We start from the raw sequence: 20,583 nt of genomic DNA, 5'->3' as shown, positions 1-20,583 counted from the left end.
GGTCATCTGTCATGGGTGCTTTAGTTGAAATTACTGCACTGCAGAGAGTTGGACTAGATGACCCTTGACATCCTTTCCAACTCTATGATTCTATTGATCTGTGACCTTCATGCAAACACGCTGCTATCACTCTGCATTTCTCCCCACAACTCTTCACTTTCTTTTAGTTAAAAAAAAATGCATATTTAATGTTTTGCAAGCCTGAGCTAGAGCCCATTATGCTAGTCTGCTTGATGCATTTTATTTAAGAAGTAAAAACCCTGTGCAGATATTTAGGGAATGCTCTGCGCAAAATTGATCACATAAACTTATCTGTTCTTGGTTCAAGGGTGGTTAGGTCTGCCGGTGAAATATTTGTCCAGTCAAATGTGCACCCCACGGTCGATGCTGGCAAAAGAGAGAGAGAGAGATGGTCGTCTGCATCCAGAGTTGTCTGGTGGTTGATTTACGGTGTACCTTTCCCTGCATTGAAGCTGGCAGCCTGGAGGGCTTTTGGTTTAAATTATTAAAAAGTATTTATAGCCTGCCATTTTGTGCAAGTGCATCTCCCAAGGCGGCTTGCCAGGAGCCCAGCAGATAACGAAATAATAAAATATGTAGTAAATGTATGTGGCGATAATGGGTGTGTGTGTGTGCAAACAGTTACCACCAGCAGCAAGCAAGCATTCCTAATGCAGCAGTTCAGAGGGCCTCAGTTACCCTTTGGAATCAAATCACGCTAGTAGGCTGGTGGAAGGAAAGCCACAAGGAGGAGCAGTCTAGGCTTCCCTTGGGGGTGATTTCATAGGGAAAGGGGGCCCGCCCCAGGTATTCTGCTTCTCCCTTTTCATATTTCAGTGAAGGAAACAGGTCAAACTTACTAAATAAACATGAAGGTAAGTTGATTGATTCTATTCCTACACCCATAGCTCGGTGGCATCTCCAGGCAGGGCAAGGGAAAGACCCCCTGCCTGAAAGCAGCTGCCAGTCAGTGAGCCCAGTACTGAGCTACATGGGCTCCAATGTTCTGATTCTGTTCATGCAGCTTTCTATGTTCCTATTTATTCAGAACTGATGAGGACTAGAATCTTGCTTTGTTTTTAGCTGAAGGGCTGTTGTTCAGCAGAGCGCATCTGCCTTGCATTGAGAAGGTCCAAAGGTTCAGTCCCTGGCATCTCTGGGTAGGGCTGGAAGAGCAGCTGCCAGTCAGTGTAGATAGCACTGAGCTAGATGAGCCCAGTGGTCTGACATGGCAGCTTCCTTTGTTCGTAACTGGCAGGCATATTCTGGAAAATGCCTGCTCTTGCCAGTTTAAGCTGAGACTGCCCATCTTCAGTGACATCCGGACATTCTTCCTTCCTGTTGACTTCTTTCAGCGTTGTAAAAATAGTCTGCTAGGCACTGTGAGAGGTGTTTGTATGTAAGAGAACACCTACTCTGGTTTCTCAAACTCTGTGCTTCCCTTGCTCAGCACCACTGGGCACATTGCAAGGGCAAGCAATAAAATTAGAGGAAAAGGCTGGGGAAGAGAAATGGAAGGAGCCCAGTATAAGACGATGCTGGGGCCCAGGAGGGGAAAGTGCCTGTCAAGGTGACTTTTTTGAATTGAAGGAAGCTCTCTGTGTGGCAGGTAAAAGGAGCATTTGCCTCTCCTCAGATAGGATATTGCAAGAGTTGGAAAAGGTTCAGAAAAGGGCAACCAAAATAGTGGGGATGGGGTGACTTCACTTAGAGAAAGCTTCCAGCGTTTGGGACATTACTTTAGATAAAAGGCAAGTACAAAACAACATGATAAAAGATTATAAAATGATGTGTGGCATGGAGAAAGTGGAAAGAAAGTCCCCCCCCCCCTTCTCATAAAATGATAGAACTGTGGACACCTAATGAATCTGAATGTTGGAAGGTTCAGGATGGATAAAAGAAAGGGCTTATTCACACAGCACCATAGTTAAATTGTAGAACTCCTTCCCTCAGTGGGCAGGGATGGCCACCAACATGGCTGGCCTTAGAATGGGATTTAACAGAGGGCTTTCGATGGCTACCAGCCACAATCTATGCTCTGCCTCTAATTTGGAGGCTGCAATGCTTCTGAAAATCAGCTGCTGGGAAACGCAGGAGGAGTGGAGCTTGCTCTTGTGCCCGAATCCTGCATGTGAGTTTCCCACAGGCATCTGTGAGAACAGGATGCTGGATTAGATTGGCCATCGGCCTTTTCCAGCAGGCTTTTCTTATATTCTTAAAACTCTTTTCTGCAGCCACGCTTGTCTGCGTGGTCTTCAGCACTCCAGTAAGCCCAAAGAGAGGGAACAGTGGGAGGAGCTAATCTCTTGTGCCATTTAGAAAAGCCTCTGTTCCTGGTTGCCTGGAGACAATCAGCACTTGCCATAGGTGAGCATGAAAGTGGGTCTTGGACAAGCCCACTAGAACCTGTTTAATCAGGACAGTGCCAGCCGCCTGTCCGCAGGAAGTATTCAGATGCATACTTCTTGCAACACTGAAGGTAGAACATGTAGGAGCTACTTCTGCAGGGGAACATAGGTCATTAAAAAACCCCAACCTTTGAAATGGCAGGCAAGTTCTTTAGCTATCATTTCCTCATCTTGCGCTTTTTTTAAGCATACCAAATGAATCACAATCCATTATGTTCCCAAAATAAGAGGCTAAAGGCAATTGGGCTGCTAGCTTTGAGTCATAAATGGACTCTGTGATTTTCTTTCTCACCCACCCCTCTGGCCTGCTGCTGTCTTTTCCTTTATGCTTAAAAGTTTGGAAGAAGAGGGTGGGTAGAGAGAGAAAACACATCCCTCTTCAGTCAGTTCACCACTAATTGGGAGGCTAGGTGGGAATGGAAAAAAGAACAGATAGAAAAATGCAGAATAACCGCACAGTATACTGTTCCACTCTTCTCCCCATGACCCTCTATATTTAATCCAGCTCTCTCTCTCTCTCTCTCTCTCTCTCTCTCTCTCTCTTGGTTTAGAATACATGTTTTTCTCATAACATTTTAATTGAATAGCTAAAAACAATGAATAAAAACATATCAAGTACCTGGTTACAACATTTTTTTACTTACTACCTATGCTTCACCCTAGCATCTCAGGAGTAGGTCACAACAATTTAAAATGCAGCATTAAAAAAAGGTTTAAAACAAATGACCATTTATTTATTTATTTATTTGACAATCCAGCATCTACACTTTAGAACTCCCTGCCTGTTGATTTCAGACAGGTGCCTTGGAATCAAGCAGTGCATACATTTTATGAAATAAATAAATCTATTTCATTCATTTCGTAAGACTTAAACACTGCTGGATTATTTTGGGGGGGGGAAATACAACAAACCCCAAAGCTCCACCCACTTTTACTGTTGGCCCCACCCACTGTTGGCATGTGACCCTCAGAAACTTAGCCTGTATACCTGAAGGAGCGTCTCCACCCCTATTGTTCAGCTCAGACACTGAGATTCAGCGCCGAGGGCCTTCTGGCGGTTCCCTCATTACGAGAAGTGAGGTTACAGGGAACCAGACAGAGGGCCTTCTCAGTAGTGGTGCCCGCCCTATGGAATGCCCTCCCATCAGATGTCAAGGAAATAAGCAGCTATCCCATTTTTAAAAGACATCTGAAGGCAGCCCTGTTTAGGAAAGTTTTTAATATTTAATGCTGTATTGTTTTTAACACTCGATTGGGAGCTGCCCAGAGTGGCTGGAGAAACTCAGCCAGATGGGCGGGATATAAATAATTCATTATTATTATTATTATTATTATTATTATTATTTATTACAGCCTGGAAGGGGATGTGACCCTTGGGCTGAAAAAAAGTCCTCTGTCTCTGATGCAGAGAGGCCTCTTTTTTGTCTCTGAAAATACAGTGGTGCCCCGCTAGACGAAAAAATTTCGTTCTACGAGTGTCTTCGTAGAGCGAATTTTTCGTCTAGCAAAGTGGCAATGCAGCGCGGAGGTTTTCGCGCAAAAAAAAAAAATTCATCTTGCGAGGCAGCCCCATTGACATTTTCGTCTTGCGGGGCAGCCTTCCGCTAGCGAATGCCTTTCGTCTAGCGAGGCATTCGTCTAGCGGGGCACCACTGTAATGACAAATGAAAATATATCTCTCTTTGTGCAGTGCCGGGCAAGACCTGTGCGGTGTAAATTAACCCCTTTTCACAGTTGTTCTGCAGGAGAGTTCTTGACTGCTTTGTAGTCAAATTGCATGGCAGTGCCTGTTAGGCTAGTGCCCCCTTTGCCCTTGGCAAGGTCAGGGGAACAACAGGAGGCCACACTCCTTGTTCCCGCAAGCCAAGTTTGACAGCTGCACCATCTGCCATTGATTGCTGTTCCTGGCTGTGCCGATAAGAAGGGCCATGTCCGGGGCGTGGGAGATCTCTCCCTAGCCTTTCCAGTCAACCAGCGCCATGGCTCTGGGCTTCCTCGCCATAATGCTCATTGACTAACCTGCGAGGATGTGTCATGGGAACCCTGTTGCTCCTTATGATTGAGCATGGCTCTGTCCCATTATGACCGCAGCATGACTTACTGGAATGAGCCTAAGCTGCTGCTGGTGTGGGGTCTGCCGTCTTCTTTTGACAGATCAAAGTGAACTCAGACAGCTTTAAGAGAGGATCGGACAAATTCATGAAGGATAAGGCTGGGTATGGCTGCAAACTGTGGTGGATGTGTGCTACCTCCACTGCCGGAGGCACTTATGTCCTGCTTGTGGGCTCCCCATAATAGGCATCTGCTTGGCCCCTCTGAGAACAGGATGCTGGACTTGATGGGTCTGTGGCCTGATCCAGCAGTGCTCTTACATTCTACATCCAGAGGCCGTTAAGCCTCTGAATACCAGTTGCTGGCCCTCACTATCTCCTGTGGGAGTGAGTTCCATAGATCAACTATGCACCACATGAGGGAACTCCTTCCTTTTATCTGTCCTGGATCTTCTAACATTTACTTTCTTAGGATGTCTGTGACTCCCATTGTTAATGAGAGGAAGGGGGAGAGAGAGAGAAAGGGGGACGGCTACATTTCTTTGTCCAGTGTCTCTATGACATGCATTGTTTTATAGACTATCAAGTTGTCTCTTACTTGCCTTTTCTCTAAACTAAAAAGTCTCAAACACTGCAGTGTTTCCTCATAGGAGAGTTGCTCCATCTTTATGACCATTTTGGTTTGTCCCCAGTGAACATAGAATGCAGGACCAGTCAGTGTCCTCATTCAAGGGAGTTTGTTCTGTGTGGCAAAGAGAGTCTGCCCTCCTCAAAGCAATGCCAGTTTCTCAACCTTCACTCTCTCCTTCAGGTTGCAGCAGAGGCTTCTCTGTTTCCACCCCCACCCCCCATTTAAGTTGATGGCGCTGCAGCTAACCTTGTTTTCCATCACCGCACTCTGTGGACTCCTCTCTCACATGCGCCCCCCCCCCAACACCTTGTCCTTGAAACCAGCATGGCTTTGGGTCTCTGGCAAGGCGGAAGCCAGCAAATGCTAACTTGGCAGGTGGAAAGAGAATTTTGGCTTATTTATAGCTGAGGCTTCCAACCTCCCTGCATCTTGGCCTTCTGAATAGGTTCTGACCTGAGAGATGGGGTGGGGGGGGTGCGCACGCGTGCATGCATGCATGCACGTGGTCCAGTGCAGAGGTAGTGAATCTTCTTAAACCTGATGGCCACCCATGTGCAGAGGAGGGTGACCCAGATAATAGGGGGCCTGGAAGCCAAGTCTTATGAGGAGTGGTTGGGTATGTTTATCCTGGAGAAGACTGAATTGTAGGTATGTTGTATCATTTTTTTTAAATGGTAAAGTGCAGGGTTTTCCACAGGGTCAATATGAGATTGTGCAGGAGGTGAATAAAGAGCTAGGGGTCAAAAGAGCCATGGGTGGAAAAGAAGTTTACAGGGTATGGTGTGGAAAAATTAATTAGGGACCATGAGCCTAAGAAGTCAAGGGCCTGGGCATGCACAGAGTATTATGGTACCCTATTATTTTCACTTGTTCTATTTCCTTATATTTTACATTTTCTAATTCCAGTGGTGATTGACAATTGATAAATGAGTTGATTGATATTTCTTGACTTCATTTCACTTGCATTCCCAGAATGTGGGTTGTGGTTAGGGGTCGATAAAAACTTTTGTATGCTCATCAAGAGCTCGTGGAACTCAGAGGTTTGTGTTTTGAGTCTCTTGGAGACCTTTGGATTAAACAACAATAATTGCATAAATGCTACATTTTTCTCCCTTTGCAGACAAGCTTTTGCCACCTTGCCCCTCCCGTCTTCAACCATTCGTACTTTTTCCTTTTTCCACAGCTGCTATTAACCTAGCAAAGCTGAAGCTGTTCCGGCACTACTACGTCATGGTAAGGAGTTTGACACGAGCAGCTGTGAGTGGGGAGTCCTCATTGCTGGTCCCACACTTTGGCACCGTCTGACTAACCCTCCTCCACTGCTTCTGAACTGCTCTCGCTTGCTCATTGGGGCCAAGAGTGAGCAGCTGCATAGCCTTTTTCAATAGACTTTGGAGATCTCACAAGTAAACTTCTGTTGAGATTTTAGGCACTCTTCCCTCTCTGCAGAGGCAGGAAACCTATTAGGATGACGACCCACCCTCGGAGGCTGATGGATCCAATGGGTTTCCAGATGACCCTGAGGGATTTTCTGGCTGATATGACTGGCCCTCCCATCAAAGCCCCAACTGACCTCTAGAACATCTGAATGTCTTGGGGCATTGACACGATTGCCCCTGAGCACTTTCTCCCACTATGTGGAGCCCACTTGGCTCCTTAGTATATCCTGGAGCATAGGGCGAGGAAACAAGCTAGGAGACAGCTGAAATGCAAGTGTAGGAAAACTAGTGCAATGCAGTTGAACACTGGTAAGGGCTCATCAAGCCTATCTAGTGGTAGTTAAGGCAGCAAAGAAGGCATACGCTGCTGCCGCAATTGCATCCTCAATTGCTAGCAGAGCTTTTCTGGGTGGTGCCGGGGCCTCTTACCATCTTGCCTGAAGAAGGTTGCAGAACTGATGGTAGCTCACTGTAACTTATTAGTAAAGCATTTTGTTGATAAAATATATTGCATCTACTGGGATCTTGACTGCTGTTACAGCAGGTGAATCTGAAGGAGTATCCAGAGCATTGTCTAGTCCTGTTGTGTTGGATGAGTTTCAATTGGTAAGGCTGAAGGATGTGGACAAGATGCTTGAATCAGTCAGGTTGACCACTTGCACTTTTGTCCCTGCTAGATAAAAACTAGCAGGAAGGGGACAGTTGGCTGGGCCAGGCAGGTATTTCCTTGCTAGAGGGGTTAATCCTTGTCTGCTTGAAGGAGGCACTGGTAAAACCCTCCTCAACAAACCCTCCCTGGATTTGGAGAACATTGAGTAACTACTGGCCAGTTGCCAATCTCCCCTTCTTGGGTAAGGTTTTTGAGCGAATGGTGGTGGACCAGATCCAGGCAATCTTGGAGGAAACTGATATTTTAGATCAACTTCAATCAGGGTTTAGGCCCAGTTTTGGCACAGAAACCACTTTGGTTGTCCTGTAGGATGACCTCTGTCAGGAGAGAAACAGAGGAAATGTGTCAGTGTTAATTCTCTTCAACCTCTCGGCAGTTTTTGATACCATCGGCCATGGGATCCTTGAGGAGCAGCTGTCTGAGTTAGGGATGGGTGGCACCGCTTTGCAGTGGTTCTGGTCCTACTTGGATGGCCACTTCCTGAGTGTGATGCTTGGGGAATGCTGTTCAGCTCCATGGAGCCTTCCTTATCCCTCATGCTGTTTAACATCTACATGAAACCACTGAGTGGGGTCATCTGGAGCTTTGGAATGTGTTATCAGCATTATGATGATGACACACATAGCTCTTCTCCTTTACATCAGCAAGTGAGGCAGTGGATGTGCTGGATCATTGTCTTGCCTCAATAATGGGCTAGATGAGAGCCAGTAAACTGAAGCTCAATCCAGATAAGACTGAGGCACTATTAGTGGGTAGTTCCCTAGACCACATGGATGGGAGATTGCCTGCTCTTGATGGGACTACACTCCCTCTGAAGGAGTGGTTACGTAGCTTTGGGGTATTTCAGGACTTATTGCTGTTGCTTGAGGCTCAGGTGCTGTCGGTAGCGCAGAGTGCCTTCTATTAGTTTTGGCTGGGGGCCTAGTTGCACATCTATCTGGACAAGAGTAGCCTAACTTCTGTCGCCTATGCCCTGGTAACCTCTCGGTTAGATTATGGCAACGCGTTGTATGTATGGCAGCCTCTGAAGACAGTTCGGAAACTTCAGCTAGTGCAGAATTCAGTTGCCAGGTTGCTCACGGGGCAAGATGGTTTAAGCATATTACACCAATTCTGACACAACTGCACTGGCTGCGAATTATGTTTCCAAGCCCAATTCAAAGTGTTTGTTTTGACCTATAAAGCTTAACTCCTGCCAACCTAGCATTTCGAAAGCACATCAAAGTGCAAGTAGATCAATAGGTACCGCTCTGGTGGGAAGGTAAACGGCGTTTCCGTGCGCTGCTCTGGTTCGTCAGAAGCGGCTTAGTCATGCTGGCCACATGACCCGGAAGTTGTACGCCGGCTCCCTCAGCCAGTAAAGTGAGATGAGCGCCGCAACCCTAGAGTCGTCTGCGACTGGACCTAACGGTCAGGTCATAAAGCTTAAAAGGCTTAGAACTGCAATACCTCAGGGGCTGCCTCTCCCCATATAAACTGACCATCATCCGAGGCCCTTCTTTCTGTGCCTCTTCCACGAGAGGTCCAGTGGCTAGAAACATAAGAACGGGCCTTTTCTGTGGTGGCTTCCTGTTTGTGGAAGTCTTTCCCTAGGGAAGCTTTCCTGGTGCCTTCCTTAGATACTGTATTTTTCCATGTATAAGACAATGTTTGTTGCTAAATTTGTTTAGTCAGAAATTGGGGGTTGTCTTATACATTGATGATGAATACACAGGGGTTTGTTTTTTTTTTAAACAAATACTACTTGCTTTCCTGTGGCTGCCATGAGGAAGCTGCCGGAACCGCCATTCTTTTCACTTACCACTTCCGCAATCTCACGAAAAAAGCTTGGGCGATCTCAGGGGTTGCTACGCTGGTGCCGGTGCTTTGAATATTTAGAAAAATATCAAAGTTGTTCTGCTTGATGTTTAAAATAACGATTTCTTAATTTTGAGTTCAAAAAAGGAGTTGTCTTATACATGGGGGGGGGGTCCTTATACACAGAAAAATACAGTATCTTAGGCGCCAGGCAAAAATGTTTCTCTTGAACCAGTCCTTTGGCTGATTAACATTCCATGTCCTTTTAAATCTGTTTGAAGAAGGGGGATTATTGGTTTGTTGTGTTTTTGTTTTATTACATATTTTGTATTTTCGTTTTATATTTTAATGTTGTGAACTGCCCTGTGGCATTCAGATGAAGGGCAGTATACAAATTTAATAAATAATAATGCTAATTCTTCACTGACCTGGTGGCTTCAGATTTTGGTGGGCCACTGCTCCCGTCATCCCTGATCATTGGTTGTGCTTGCTGGGAGTGATTGGAGTTGGGAGTCCATCCACATTGCAGGGGATTGCATTAGTTGACCCTTTGGGCCCCTTCCAGCTCTACAGTTCTATGATTCTGTGAACATCCGCAAGGGACCAAGGGGAACTGCTTTGTAAAGAGCCCCGGTTCCATATTGTCTGTGCTGATAGGCAGCAGATCTCCAGGGTCTCAGGCAGGGAACCTCTCCCACTCCTACCTGGAAATGCCCATGTGGATTGGACCTGGGACCTTCTGTGTGCAAATCATGTGCTGTTAGAATTTCCAGTGTGCAGAGCATGGCTTGTGTCTCTTGCCAGAGGGTAGACTTCAGTTGCTGCAGTCACACACACTGAGATGCTTGTACAGTAAGAAGACAGCAAAGTTGTTTATTATAGGAAGCATGTCACTTGGTTGGAAATGGTTTCAAGTTCTAAGCTAACTCACTAATCTAGAGAAGACAAAGACAGCCATGCTTCATCCTTTGTTCTCACAGAATAGATCAAAGACAACATCTTGAGAGAGAGAGAGAGAGAGAGAGAGAGAGAAGTAGAAGGAGGAAATTGCAAACAGGATGCAGCCTAGGATGTATCAATCTAACATTAAAGAGATAGGGAGGTTAGCACCATAGGTCAAAAGTACAGGGACAGTCTGGGAATCTGGGAGACCATTGCCCTGTTTTAACCCTGTGCAAAACCCTCTCAGCAAGCTCAGTGGCACCCAAACTTCCGTTGTGTGCTCTGCTACTGAGCTACCTATGAAGGACAGACTGCCCTGAGCGACCTGAAGAATGGACTATTAGATTGGTCCTACCCTGGTAAGTGCCTGGATGTGAAGTCTGCTTGGATGCCGCCACCCCTGCCCCTCCACACACCATAAGCCACATTGAGTTTTCTGAAGTGAAGTGGTTTCAGTTATAATTGTTGCCAAATGCCTTGCCTCTCTGGCAGGAGAAGAAGAAGAATATGCTTGTTGGGCAGTCACTGCTTGAGGTAATTATCTTCCCTAGAAGGCACTAGCCCATTAAAACGCAAATGGGATCCATCAATATTAGTAACAGGATGATTCGCTGTGACTTGAATGATCAGATGGAAATCAAGCGCTGCCATTCCTCCAATTCCACCTTTGTGAGAGGCATTCCCAGCCGACTTACAGCAGATGCATACTTACAGCCCATCCATTGCACACTGAAATCACATGGCTTCCCCTTAAAGAATCCTGGGAGCTGTAGTTTGTTAAGGGAATTCTGAATTTGAGCTATGTGATGGGGAAACTACTGTTCCCAATATTCTTTGGGGGAAAGCCATTTGTTTATTTGTATATTGCATTTATATCCCACCCTTATGTCGAAGGAGCTCAAGGTAGCATATGTGGTTCTCCCCCTCCTCATTTTATCCCCACAACAGCCCTGTGAAGTAGGTTATAGGCTGGGAAGCAAGTTCATACGCAGTGCGCTTCATGCATCTGAGTGAGGATTTGATTCCTGGTCTCCCAGGTCCTAGTCCAAGACTCCGATCATTGCACCACACTGATTTTCATGTCCTTTAAATGTGTGTTCGGTGTGCTTTCTATGTACGCTGCGGCTCTGCCCCAAATCCCTGGCGAGATTTTGATTTATTGGTGGGGCGAGAGTTTCTCAAGGGCTGCGTCTCCGTCGTTCTGACTGCTAACTCTGATCCTCTCCCTCTGCTCACAGATCGTGTGTTACATTTACTTCACGCGGATCATTGCTATTCTCATCAAGATCGCCGTTCCATTCCAGTGGAAGTGGCTGTACCAGGTACCCAACCCCCCCCCCCCGCATGCTTCTTTCAAAGCTGTAACATAACATAAGTCTATCATGGAAACCTATCCTTAAGCTTTGGCACTGGTGGCCAATATTTCAAGCCTGATGCTCCCCCCCTTCCCGAAATGTTGATTCCTCCCCCCTTCCCCAGTTTTTTTTTCTTCCTGCAGGTTATTATACGCTAGGACTGAAAAGTAATTGCTTTATTGATCTCAGAACACACACATTCAAGAAATGCCCTCCAGACATTAATCGACAACACAGAAAGGGTCAGGGAGAGATTAAGGGGGAAGGGGGTTGGAACATCAGCAAGAAAAGCAAGCCCTAAATTGGAAAATAAATAAATGAAAACTACACTACCCATAAACCAATAGAGATAATAAAAAAAATACTTAAGGGTAACAGCCTCATACTTGGAAAGTATAAGAAACAAAAAAGAGAATTGTTGCAGCTTTGAAATTGGTTTGGTCCACCATCTCGATTAAAAATGGTGTCTAATTTTATCAGGACATAGATGAAAACCTGCTCGTTGGTCTTGGAACCATCATGTAAAATACTGCTTACAGTATCTTAAGAGGTGTCCAAATGCATAGTAAACAGGCAGGCAACTTTCCGAAACATATAGTAGATATACAAATCACATTACGATCGGAGCATAAATTTTTAATGGACAGTGTCTGATAAAGCTGTGTCAGAGCATCCAATTCACTGCTGACGCTGGCAACACTCGCAAAATGTACGAAGGCATGATGGAAAGCCTTTGAACCGTCAGGAAAAACTGTGCCTTTGAAAACCTTGCCAGGAGAGATCATCACAGACCACAGCAAGCAGATGAAGCGATGGGCAGAGCACTATCTAGAATTGTACTTGCAAGAAAATGTGGCCGCTCACACAGCAATCGACGGCATCCAGACCCTGCCTGTCTTGGAAGAGCTGGACGTCTCTCCCTCCTTTGTTGAGCTGAAGAAACCATCTCTCAGGCATGTTGTAATGCCCCAGGACAGGAAGGATTCCCAACAGAAGTGCTGAAAGCCAGCCTCAATTCCTCCCTCATGACACACCTCCACAGCCTCTTCTTCCAATGCTGGGGACAAGGATCTGTGCCACAAGTCATACGCAACTCCAGCATTCTGACCCTTTACAAAAACTAAAGTGACTGCTGTTACTGCAACAGCTACTGTGGGAGCTCCTTGCTTTGTCCTGTGGGAAAAGCCTTTGCCCATGTAGTTCTCAACAGATTACAGTCACTCACTGACAGGGTCTGTTCCTGGTCATTATGCAGCTTTAGAGCTCAGAGGTCAGCAGCTGACATGATTTTCTCACTGTGTCAGCTGCAGGAGAAAAGAGCAGAGATGCCTGTTGCACATCGCTTTCATAGAGCTAATGAAGGCCTTTGACCTCATCAGCCAAAAAGGACTCTTCATACTTTTCCAGTAGATAGAATGCCCACCTTAGCTCCACAAGATGATTGTGTCCTTCTACAAGAACATGTGTGGCACTATCGAGTATGATGGCTTATTCTTGGACACCTTACCCTATAAAGAGCTTTATGGAAGTGAGTTTTGGTAAGCTTACAACCGCCAGGAGCAATGCCTCGATGCCCCATTGCCTTGCACAAATGCTGCATCAGGAAGATTTTGGGCATCACATGGCAGGACAGTCTCAAACAAAGATGTGCTCTCCCAAGCCCACATTCCCAGCATGCACACACCCCGTCTCAGTGATGTGTATCCTGGCTTGGTCATGCCCACGGAATGGAAGATGGCAGGATCCCCAAGGACATGTTCTATTCAGGACAGACCCACTGAAACTAACCAGGTTTTCAGACCTGTGCTAGGCTAGACGGAACAGTGGTTTCACTTGGAATAAAGTTGCTTCACATGTAAGCACAGGTGATCGTAGCTTCAGCAGTGGCTGAACTAAGAGCCCCATTTGGGTGGGAGTCCTGTTGTCTAGCAATCTTTTCCAAGTGCCCCTCTCTTATTTGTTGCAGCTGCTGGATGAAATGGCCACCTTGGTGTTCTTCGTCCTCACCGGGTACAAGTTCCGGCCTGCCTCTGACAACCCCTACTTGCAGCTCTCTCAGGACGATGATGATGTCTTGGATATGGAAGCTGTGTAAGGGGCCTGTTTCCTTGTAATAATTTGTATTAAGATTTTAAGCATTGCTATATACAGGGTTTTTTTTAAGGGGGGGGGGAACAGATAAATTGGGATTCTGCAATTTGTCTCTTGATTTTGGTGCATTCTGATTACAACAGATATGTGACTCTAGTTGATGTTGGTTGTGTCTGGAAGAATTGATGTTAGACATTGATTCGATCTCAACATTCCTGTTTAATACAGTCCAAACTCTCTCTCTTTCCAAAATTCAAACCCTTCAACATGAAATGTTCTCTGGAGCAGTGGCAGAAATGGCTGGAAAGGGGGCATCCCTTAATGTCACTTATGATCCCTCCCTCCCCACCACTTCAACAATTAATATATAATTTGAAACCCAAAGGGTACTTTTGTAGTGTAGGACTTCTACTAGAAAGGAAGACCAATAAATAGGGAGCAGTTACAATTGGCATATTATGATCCAAGTCTTAGCTGACTCCATTGGGACAAACTTTATATGATCCCTCATTTGAACCCAGGTGATTTTGAATGTTGGTCCATCTGGGAAAAAGGATTTGCAGCAGCAATGTGTGAAGCATTGCTACAATCTACTTTTGGCAATCTGTAGAGCGTAAGTGACCTTGTTTTGTGTACTGGGATTCCTGCCCAGCTCCTGTGGAGTCATCCTGCCCTACATGGAGCAGCAAGGTAGGGAATTGGGTGAGAGGTGTGTTGAATCAGAAGCTGCTAACAAGGTGGGTAGTCCCATGATTTGCTCTATACTGTTAGGTCAGGAGTGGTGAACTTGTGGCGCTCCAGATGTGGTTAAATCTCCATCTCCTATCATCCCCAGTCAGTGGGGCCTATGTCAAGGGATGATAGGAGCTTGGAACAAGACCTAGGTCACAGGTTCCCATGCCCACGTTAGATGTTTTGGGTGGCTCTTGTTCTTGCTTCATGTTGCCCAAGATATATGGTTCCAGATCCATTATCTAGCTATCTTTTAGTGTAGCAGACCCCACACTTTGAAACTCCCTGCCTATTGACACCCAGCAGGTGCCTTCACTTGTTTCTTTTTTGCATCTCTAAAAGCAAGTCTATCCTGACATGCAGAACGTTGACATGTGTTTTACTCTGCTTTATAGCTTTGCGTTGGTATTCATTTTTAAAAAATGTTTTAAATAGATGTTTTTGTTTGCTTATTGTTTCATTGCTATCTATCATAAACCACTTCAGTGCTTTATTACAATCAGGTGGTTACATAAATCATGTGAGATATCTGAAATAAATAAATCTGCAGGCCTGCGGGTGGTGGTGGTGGTGGGGGCTGGATTTGATGGATGGGTGGAGCCACCCACCTGTCAAATCACCTGGTATCTCAATGACTCTCTTTAGCATTTCAAAGGGACTAGCCTACAGTGTGGAAACAAAATTTGCATTCTTTGCTCTGCTTGCCTTTGCCTCTGGCCTTGACCCCCACTGGCATGTGGCCCTCTGAATGTTGCCTTGAAGCAAATGTGGCTCTTGGGTTGAAAAAGGTGGAAGGTGGTGTTCCATCCGCCAGTTTCAGCCTTCCACTGACTCTTGTCCAGGGGCTAAAGTCTTACACCTTTACCCCCCAAAAGGATCTTGGGATGCTTGTCCTGTGTGAAATGCTCTTGAGCTCTGCTCTGTGTCCCTGTCAGCAGGATCAAAGGTCTGTTTGCTGGCTTTATGTCCCCTGACGAGAGTGATTCTTCTAGACATCTGAACAGCGCAGATGTCTTGCAAAAGCTTTAAATCTAAACTCCCAGGACTGCTGACCTGTTAGAATTTTCTTCCAAGGCTGCTGAGCCAGCTGCAAATAGAGTGTTAAAGCCTGGGCATTTGTTGCTTGTGAAGGTGGTGGAAGCAAGGGCCTACATTCTCCGATGCAGCCCTCCCTGGTCATTGCACTAAAGATCATTGACATGTTCATCAGTATTGACAGGAGTGGCTTTCAAAACAAATCCAAGGCTACTCCTGCCTGATGAAAATGATAATGGATGATGATGATGAGTTCTTTGGGATTGCAACTCCCAGAGGTGTCACCGTGTTTAGCCCGTTGCAACAGAAACCACAGAAGTTGTCTTGTGGAGTAGCAGACTAATCCACAAGTACCGGTGGGTTGGTTCTTGCAGATGCTAACTGCGGTGTGTGTGATTTTGTGCAGAGAACCAAGAACATACAAATGAGAGTCAGTGTGGTTTAGTGGTTAGAGTGGGACCTTAGAGTGAAGGGCCAATGATTAATAATAAAAATAGTGTAGTAAGCCCGCAACCTATGTGGGTGTTACGTTTCAGAGATGGCTGCTAAAGCCAAAATTATGTATTGTCAAAACAGATTGGGTTCAATGGCAGGTGAGATTGCCCAGTTCTTTTTTGCTGAATGCCTGCCCCCTTTCTAATATATCTACATATTTAATTTACCAAGCGCATAAAGCTGAATGCATAGACTTAAAAGCACATAAATTGCAGGCTTACTGTAATAATAATATTTGTTTTAATGATACATTGTTTGTTTCTTACACTGTACGCTGGTTTGAGGTTTTTTTTTGGGGGGGGGATACTTTTAAATAAGTAAAGCAGCTCCTTTGAGTCTAATCCCAGCTGGGAGAGAGGGGTGGGGAATGGGGTGCGGGGAAAGCTTTAGCTTGTGGCACATGCGCCCGCGGGTCTTTTGTCGGCAACTCACAGATTGCCACATCTTTTTGATGTGCACTCTTTTCTTTTTTAACTAAATTATCTCTCTTGCACCCTGGAATGGGGTTTGGGGGTGGGGAGAGAGAACCTTCCTGCCATGCAGCCCTAGATGGAGCAAGAACAGCACTGAAGTGTTGCCTTATCTCTGAGTGATTTTTTTCTCTGCTGTCCTCCTCCCTGCAGGGTGACAACTTCGGGGGTCATGGAAGGTATGAAAAAAGTCAAGAAGGTGGTCAATGGCTCGTCGTCGGAGCCCCAAGGCGAGAGGGAGAGTGCTGCATGACGGAGTCAATACTTTCACCACCACCCCCACTTCTTCTTTTCTCCCTTCTGTACCCCCCACCCCACCCCTCCCCAAATTAGGACAAGGCAGCACTTTCAGATAAACTTTAATTTATTGATTTTCTGCTTCCCTCAACAGAAGGGGAGCGACTTGAGCTTCCTGATATGGGAACTGGAGAACATAGGGCAGTGGGAAATGGTAGCCGGGGGTGGGTGGGGGCAAAATCCTGTGCAAAATTGAGAGAGAATCACAATCCTGCGTATTCATTTGTCCTGAGGATTTGTGGCTCTTCTAGAGCCTTGCAAAGAAGCTCTCCTGTTTTATGGTGATGGCAGATTTGTTTTTGTTTTAATTTTTTTAACCTTTTAACATTTTTGCTAAAGTTTTTTAATACTCCTCCTGCTTTCTTTCGGAATCTTGACTCTGTGAGAAAGAAAATAGAACCATTGGTTCTATTTGGCTCCTTGGGACACAACTTCCAAATGTGAAAAAACCTGGTGAAAGTTGTATATGTAAAAGTATATATGTATATCTATATTTTATATGATGTCTTCTGACATGCACCCCCCCTTGCAATGTGTAACCTTTTGTGTGTGCTGGGGAGATTTGACAAAAAGGTTTGAAAGGTGTTGGGTGTGGCGCAGGGGAGATCTTTTGGGGTTTACTTGTAAATGTTATGCTGAGTTTAGGCATCTTTTTCTCTCCCCCTTTTTCATTTGAATGGGGAGCAAAGAGGAATTCTGCCTCCATATAGGAATAGAAATGTTTTCTTTCTTTTCTGAGACCAAGGCTTCCTTACAACCCTCTTTAATGATGTGGACCAAAAAGCTGGGTCCCGTTTTGACTCTATGCATTTCCCTCAAGGGGTTCCGAATGTGTGCAATGGAGTGGGGAGGATATTCACTGAATTATTATTATTATTATTATTATTATTATTATTATTATTATTATTATTTCTTCTCCCCCTTGGCTGAAAAGTGGTGAGGTCAGGCTTCAAATCCCCACCCCAAATAAATTACCACATATAAGGAGTGATCCATGAACAGCTGCTCCTAGAGGGTTTCTTGGCTAGAGAATTGGTGAAGCCGAGCTCTCCAAATTCTTGGGAATACTGCTGCTTGCTTTCATATGTGAAATGGGGTGATCCGCAGGCAGTGCAAGAAATCTCTCTTTGTATTGAGAAAACAGCCCAAGCACATCTCTGACCCCACCACGGAAATTCTGTTTTCTCTCTGTGAAGAGAACATCAGCTATTTCTTTTTTCTTTTTTTGTTTATGCATTGTGATCTAAATACCCCTTCTGCCTCCTCTCCCAAAGCCCCCTTCCACACCTGGCTAGCTTGGGGATAATGCGTGGGAATTGCATTGCCCTTGGGCAGTGCAAATGTCAGCTGGCAAAAGCAAGTGAAATAGCAGGTGAGCAGAGAAAGAGTTTGTTCACCTGGCAGCTGGAGGGACCCCTAGGGTCTCCAGTCAGGAAGATAAGTTTGTACGAAGGGTTACAAAGAAAAGCTGGATCCTACCATTTAGATGTGCTGGCTTCTGGAAGAGCAGGGTCAACGAGTGACCTGCTGTGGAATCAGGAGCCATGCAGTCCTATGAGCCTTTCTTCTTGTTCACTGTGAGTGAGGTCTCTTCAAACAGCAGCTGGTAGGTCCAGAAGCATCAATACATGTTTTCTGTGCTCATCCACAGGTGTGCTCTCTCCCAAAGTTTGCATGAAGGACACAAAGCTATCTCAAAGAGCGGCAAGGTATCTTCTTCCCACAAGAACAGCCCTATCAGTCTCAAGATGCCATTAGTGTTGAACTCCGCCCCTCAGATATTTGGTGGTATGGCTTGCCTATAAGGGTTCATTCAGCAGCCATCAACCTTGCTTCGGCCAGCCAGAATCTCCCAGCTTCAGTCAGCCCATTAAAAGTTTTGTTGACGGACAAATGGCAACGTCAGTAGTTTGGGTTGAAGTTGAGGAAGAGGTCATATTTTGACATTACAATCTCCACATATCCCACTCCTTTCCTTGTCCTCCGCCTACCCATCCTTCCTGCAGAACGAAGGAACTGGACAAAAAGCACCCCCCCCCCAAAAAAAACGTGCCTCTCAGTAGATTGCAACATAGCACTAATGCAAATGTTCCACCAGGCAAGGATTTTTCCTTGTTCATTGGAACACACACCCCTACAGTATACACCCCTAAATCTGTTACAGAGATTCCCCTGATCCTCTGGGGCCAATCTGGGGACAGTGCACAGCTTTTACAGGAGGAGGCAGGGGAAAGTCCTACTATACAAGTAGAAATCATTCTGCTAACACAATTACTTAGTTGGATGTTCTGGGTTGCAGCTTTATAAGGCTTTGGGTCCAGCTGGCCTGTAAACGGAGGAGAGGTTGCAAGAACAAGAGCTTTCCATTGGGCTGAGGGTGGGAAGTGTTTCTTGGACTGCAGCAGAATAGGAGCTGGCATGTACAAGTACGGGGGGCTCAATCAGTCACTGTTACACTCGTCGTCGAAACCTGATGCTTTTAAATGTTGTCGGCTCTGAATCATACTATTGATGTTTTTAAAAAATAAAAAAATGGGCACGTTGTTTTGCAGGATGGGGGGAAGTGGATGAGTTTTTTCCCCTTTCAGAACTGATGTTTCATCTTCATCCTAAAATGAGCTCAGCTTTCCTCTCCATGTGCTTCACCCACTCCTCTCCTTGACAGCCAAATCTTTTGGACAAGCAGCCAAGAGAGAGTTTTCTCCACCCAGTGTGTTCCCTTCAAATGATGAGCCCACTGCTTAAAAAACCAGGACTGTGCCACTTTTTTAAAAATAAAAAGTATCCCTTTTTAAAGTGGGCAGGAAGAAGGAACAGCTTCTCTTGCTCCCAGTTCCTCCTTTCTCTCTCTGGAACCCATTGTGCAATTGCTCTAGAACCCATTATGTGACTGTGCTGGAACCTATGTTTTATTGCAGTAAGCACTCATACCAGATGTGTCCCCACTCCCAGTGGAGATTTTGGCATCTCACATTGAAAAAGGAGCTTGCACCATCTACATCAACCCAGGGGATAGTCCTGCTTTCTTTTTTAAAACACCTGAAGACCTGTGTAGGTGGAGGACCACTTGGGTAGCTTAGCAAAGTGACTTGGTTAATCTCAGAAAATAGGTCCGCATGATTCCTGATTTATTTATTTATTTGTAACATGGGCTACACCTGCAGGCCTCAGGATGTTTTTGGACTACAACTCCCATCATCCTGGACAATTGGCCTTGCTGGCTGATGGGAGTTGGAGTCAGATAACTTCTGGAAGGTCACAGGTTCCTTCACCGCTGGAACTTTTAGAAGTTACAATAATAGATCATTATTTCAAAGAAAGAAAGAAAGGTGTGTGGTTTATTTTATTGGGTGCTTCAAACATCTGTGTATTCCTTCATGGATCTCTCCATGTTTTAAAGCTGTTGTTTTTTAACCTTTTATCAAAATAGATATATGAAATGGCAGTATTTCTGTAAAGGGGAGCAGGGGGCAATACCAATCAGGGGACCTTTTCTCTCTCTATGTAATGTGGTTTTTCTGATATGGAAAAGATGTACAAAATAAAAGACTTGATGACTAGGAAACGTTCTCCTGGGCTGCTTTATTTAAAAATTAACTTCCTCCTGGGCTGGGTTGAACTGCTGTGAGAGACATGGTTCATCTTGCTGTATCTTATAGCCAGTACAGGGAGTGGTTAAAGGAGGAAGGGGAGTTTCCTTTTAGGTGCTGCTGGTGGGCTTCCACAAGCATCTGTCCAACCAGTGAGAAACCGGATTCTGGACTCGGATTTTTTTTCTTACTCCCTCTTGGTTGCACTAAAGCATCACAGGGATGAGGACAAATAAAAGAAAGTCCTCCTTCACTCAGTGCATAGTTAAACAATGGAACTTGTCCCCCCTGGAGGTCACCACCAATTTGGATGGCTTTAAAAGAGGATTGGACAAATGCATGGAGGAGACGAATATTAATGGCCCTTGCCACAATGGCTCTGGTCTGCTTTTGAATACAATTTGCTGGAAACCACAGGAGGGAAGCATCCTCTTGTGGTTGAATCCTGCTTGTGGGCTTCCTGTGGGCATCTGGGTGGCCACTGTGAGAACAGGATTCCAGACTAGATGGGCCAGCAGGGCTGTTACGTTCTGTCTCTACTGTCAGAGGCAATATGTCTCTCAAATGGGGAGAGTTGCTG

The 20,583-nt window shown here is 45.5% G+C and overlaps 1 protein-coding gene across 2 annotated transcripts in view; it reads left to right on the top strand.

Moving 5' to 3' along the window:
• Positions 1-18,453, top strand: part of GPR107 (G protein-coupled receptor 107) — a 47,828-nt gene extending 29,375 nt beyond the window's left edge. Inside the window, exons 15-18 of one of the 2 annotated variants that reach the window (XM_033137038.1) lie at positions 6,274-6,323; positions 11,177-11,260; positions 13,260-13,384; positions 16,270-18,453. In XM_033137038.1, coding sequence (XP_032992929.1) covers positions 6,274-6,323; positions 11,177-11,260; positions 13,260-13,384; positions 16,270-16,369 — 359 coding nt within the window. In that variant the 3' untranslated portion in view covers positions 16,370-18,453. Of the gene's footprint in view, positions 1-6,273; positions 6,324-11,176; positions 11,261-13,259; positions 13,385-16,269 lie in introns of those variants that run through there. The other variant, XM_033137039.1, reaches the window with a different exon arrangement.
• Positions 18,454-20,583: the final 2,130 nt, after the last annotated feature.

This window comes from Lacerta agilis, chromosome Z (assembly GCF_009819535.1).
Source record: "Lacerta agilis isolate rLacAgi1 chromosome Z, rLacAgi1.pri, whole genome shotgun sequence".
In the NCBI taxonomy this organism is placed as follows: Eukaryota; Metazoa; Chordata; class Lepidosauria; order Squamata; family Lacertidae; genus Lacerta; species Lacerta agilis.
This window is presented reverse-complemented; position numbering and strand designations above follow the sequence as displayed.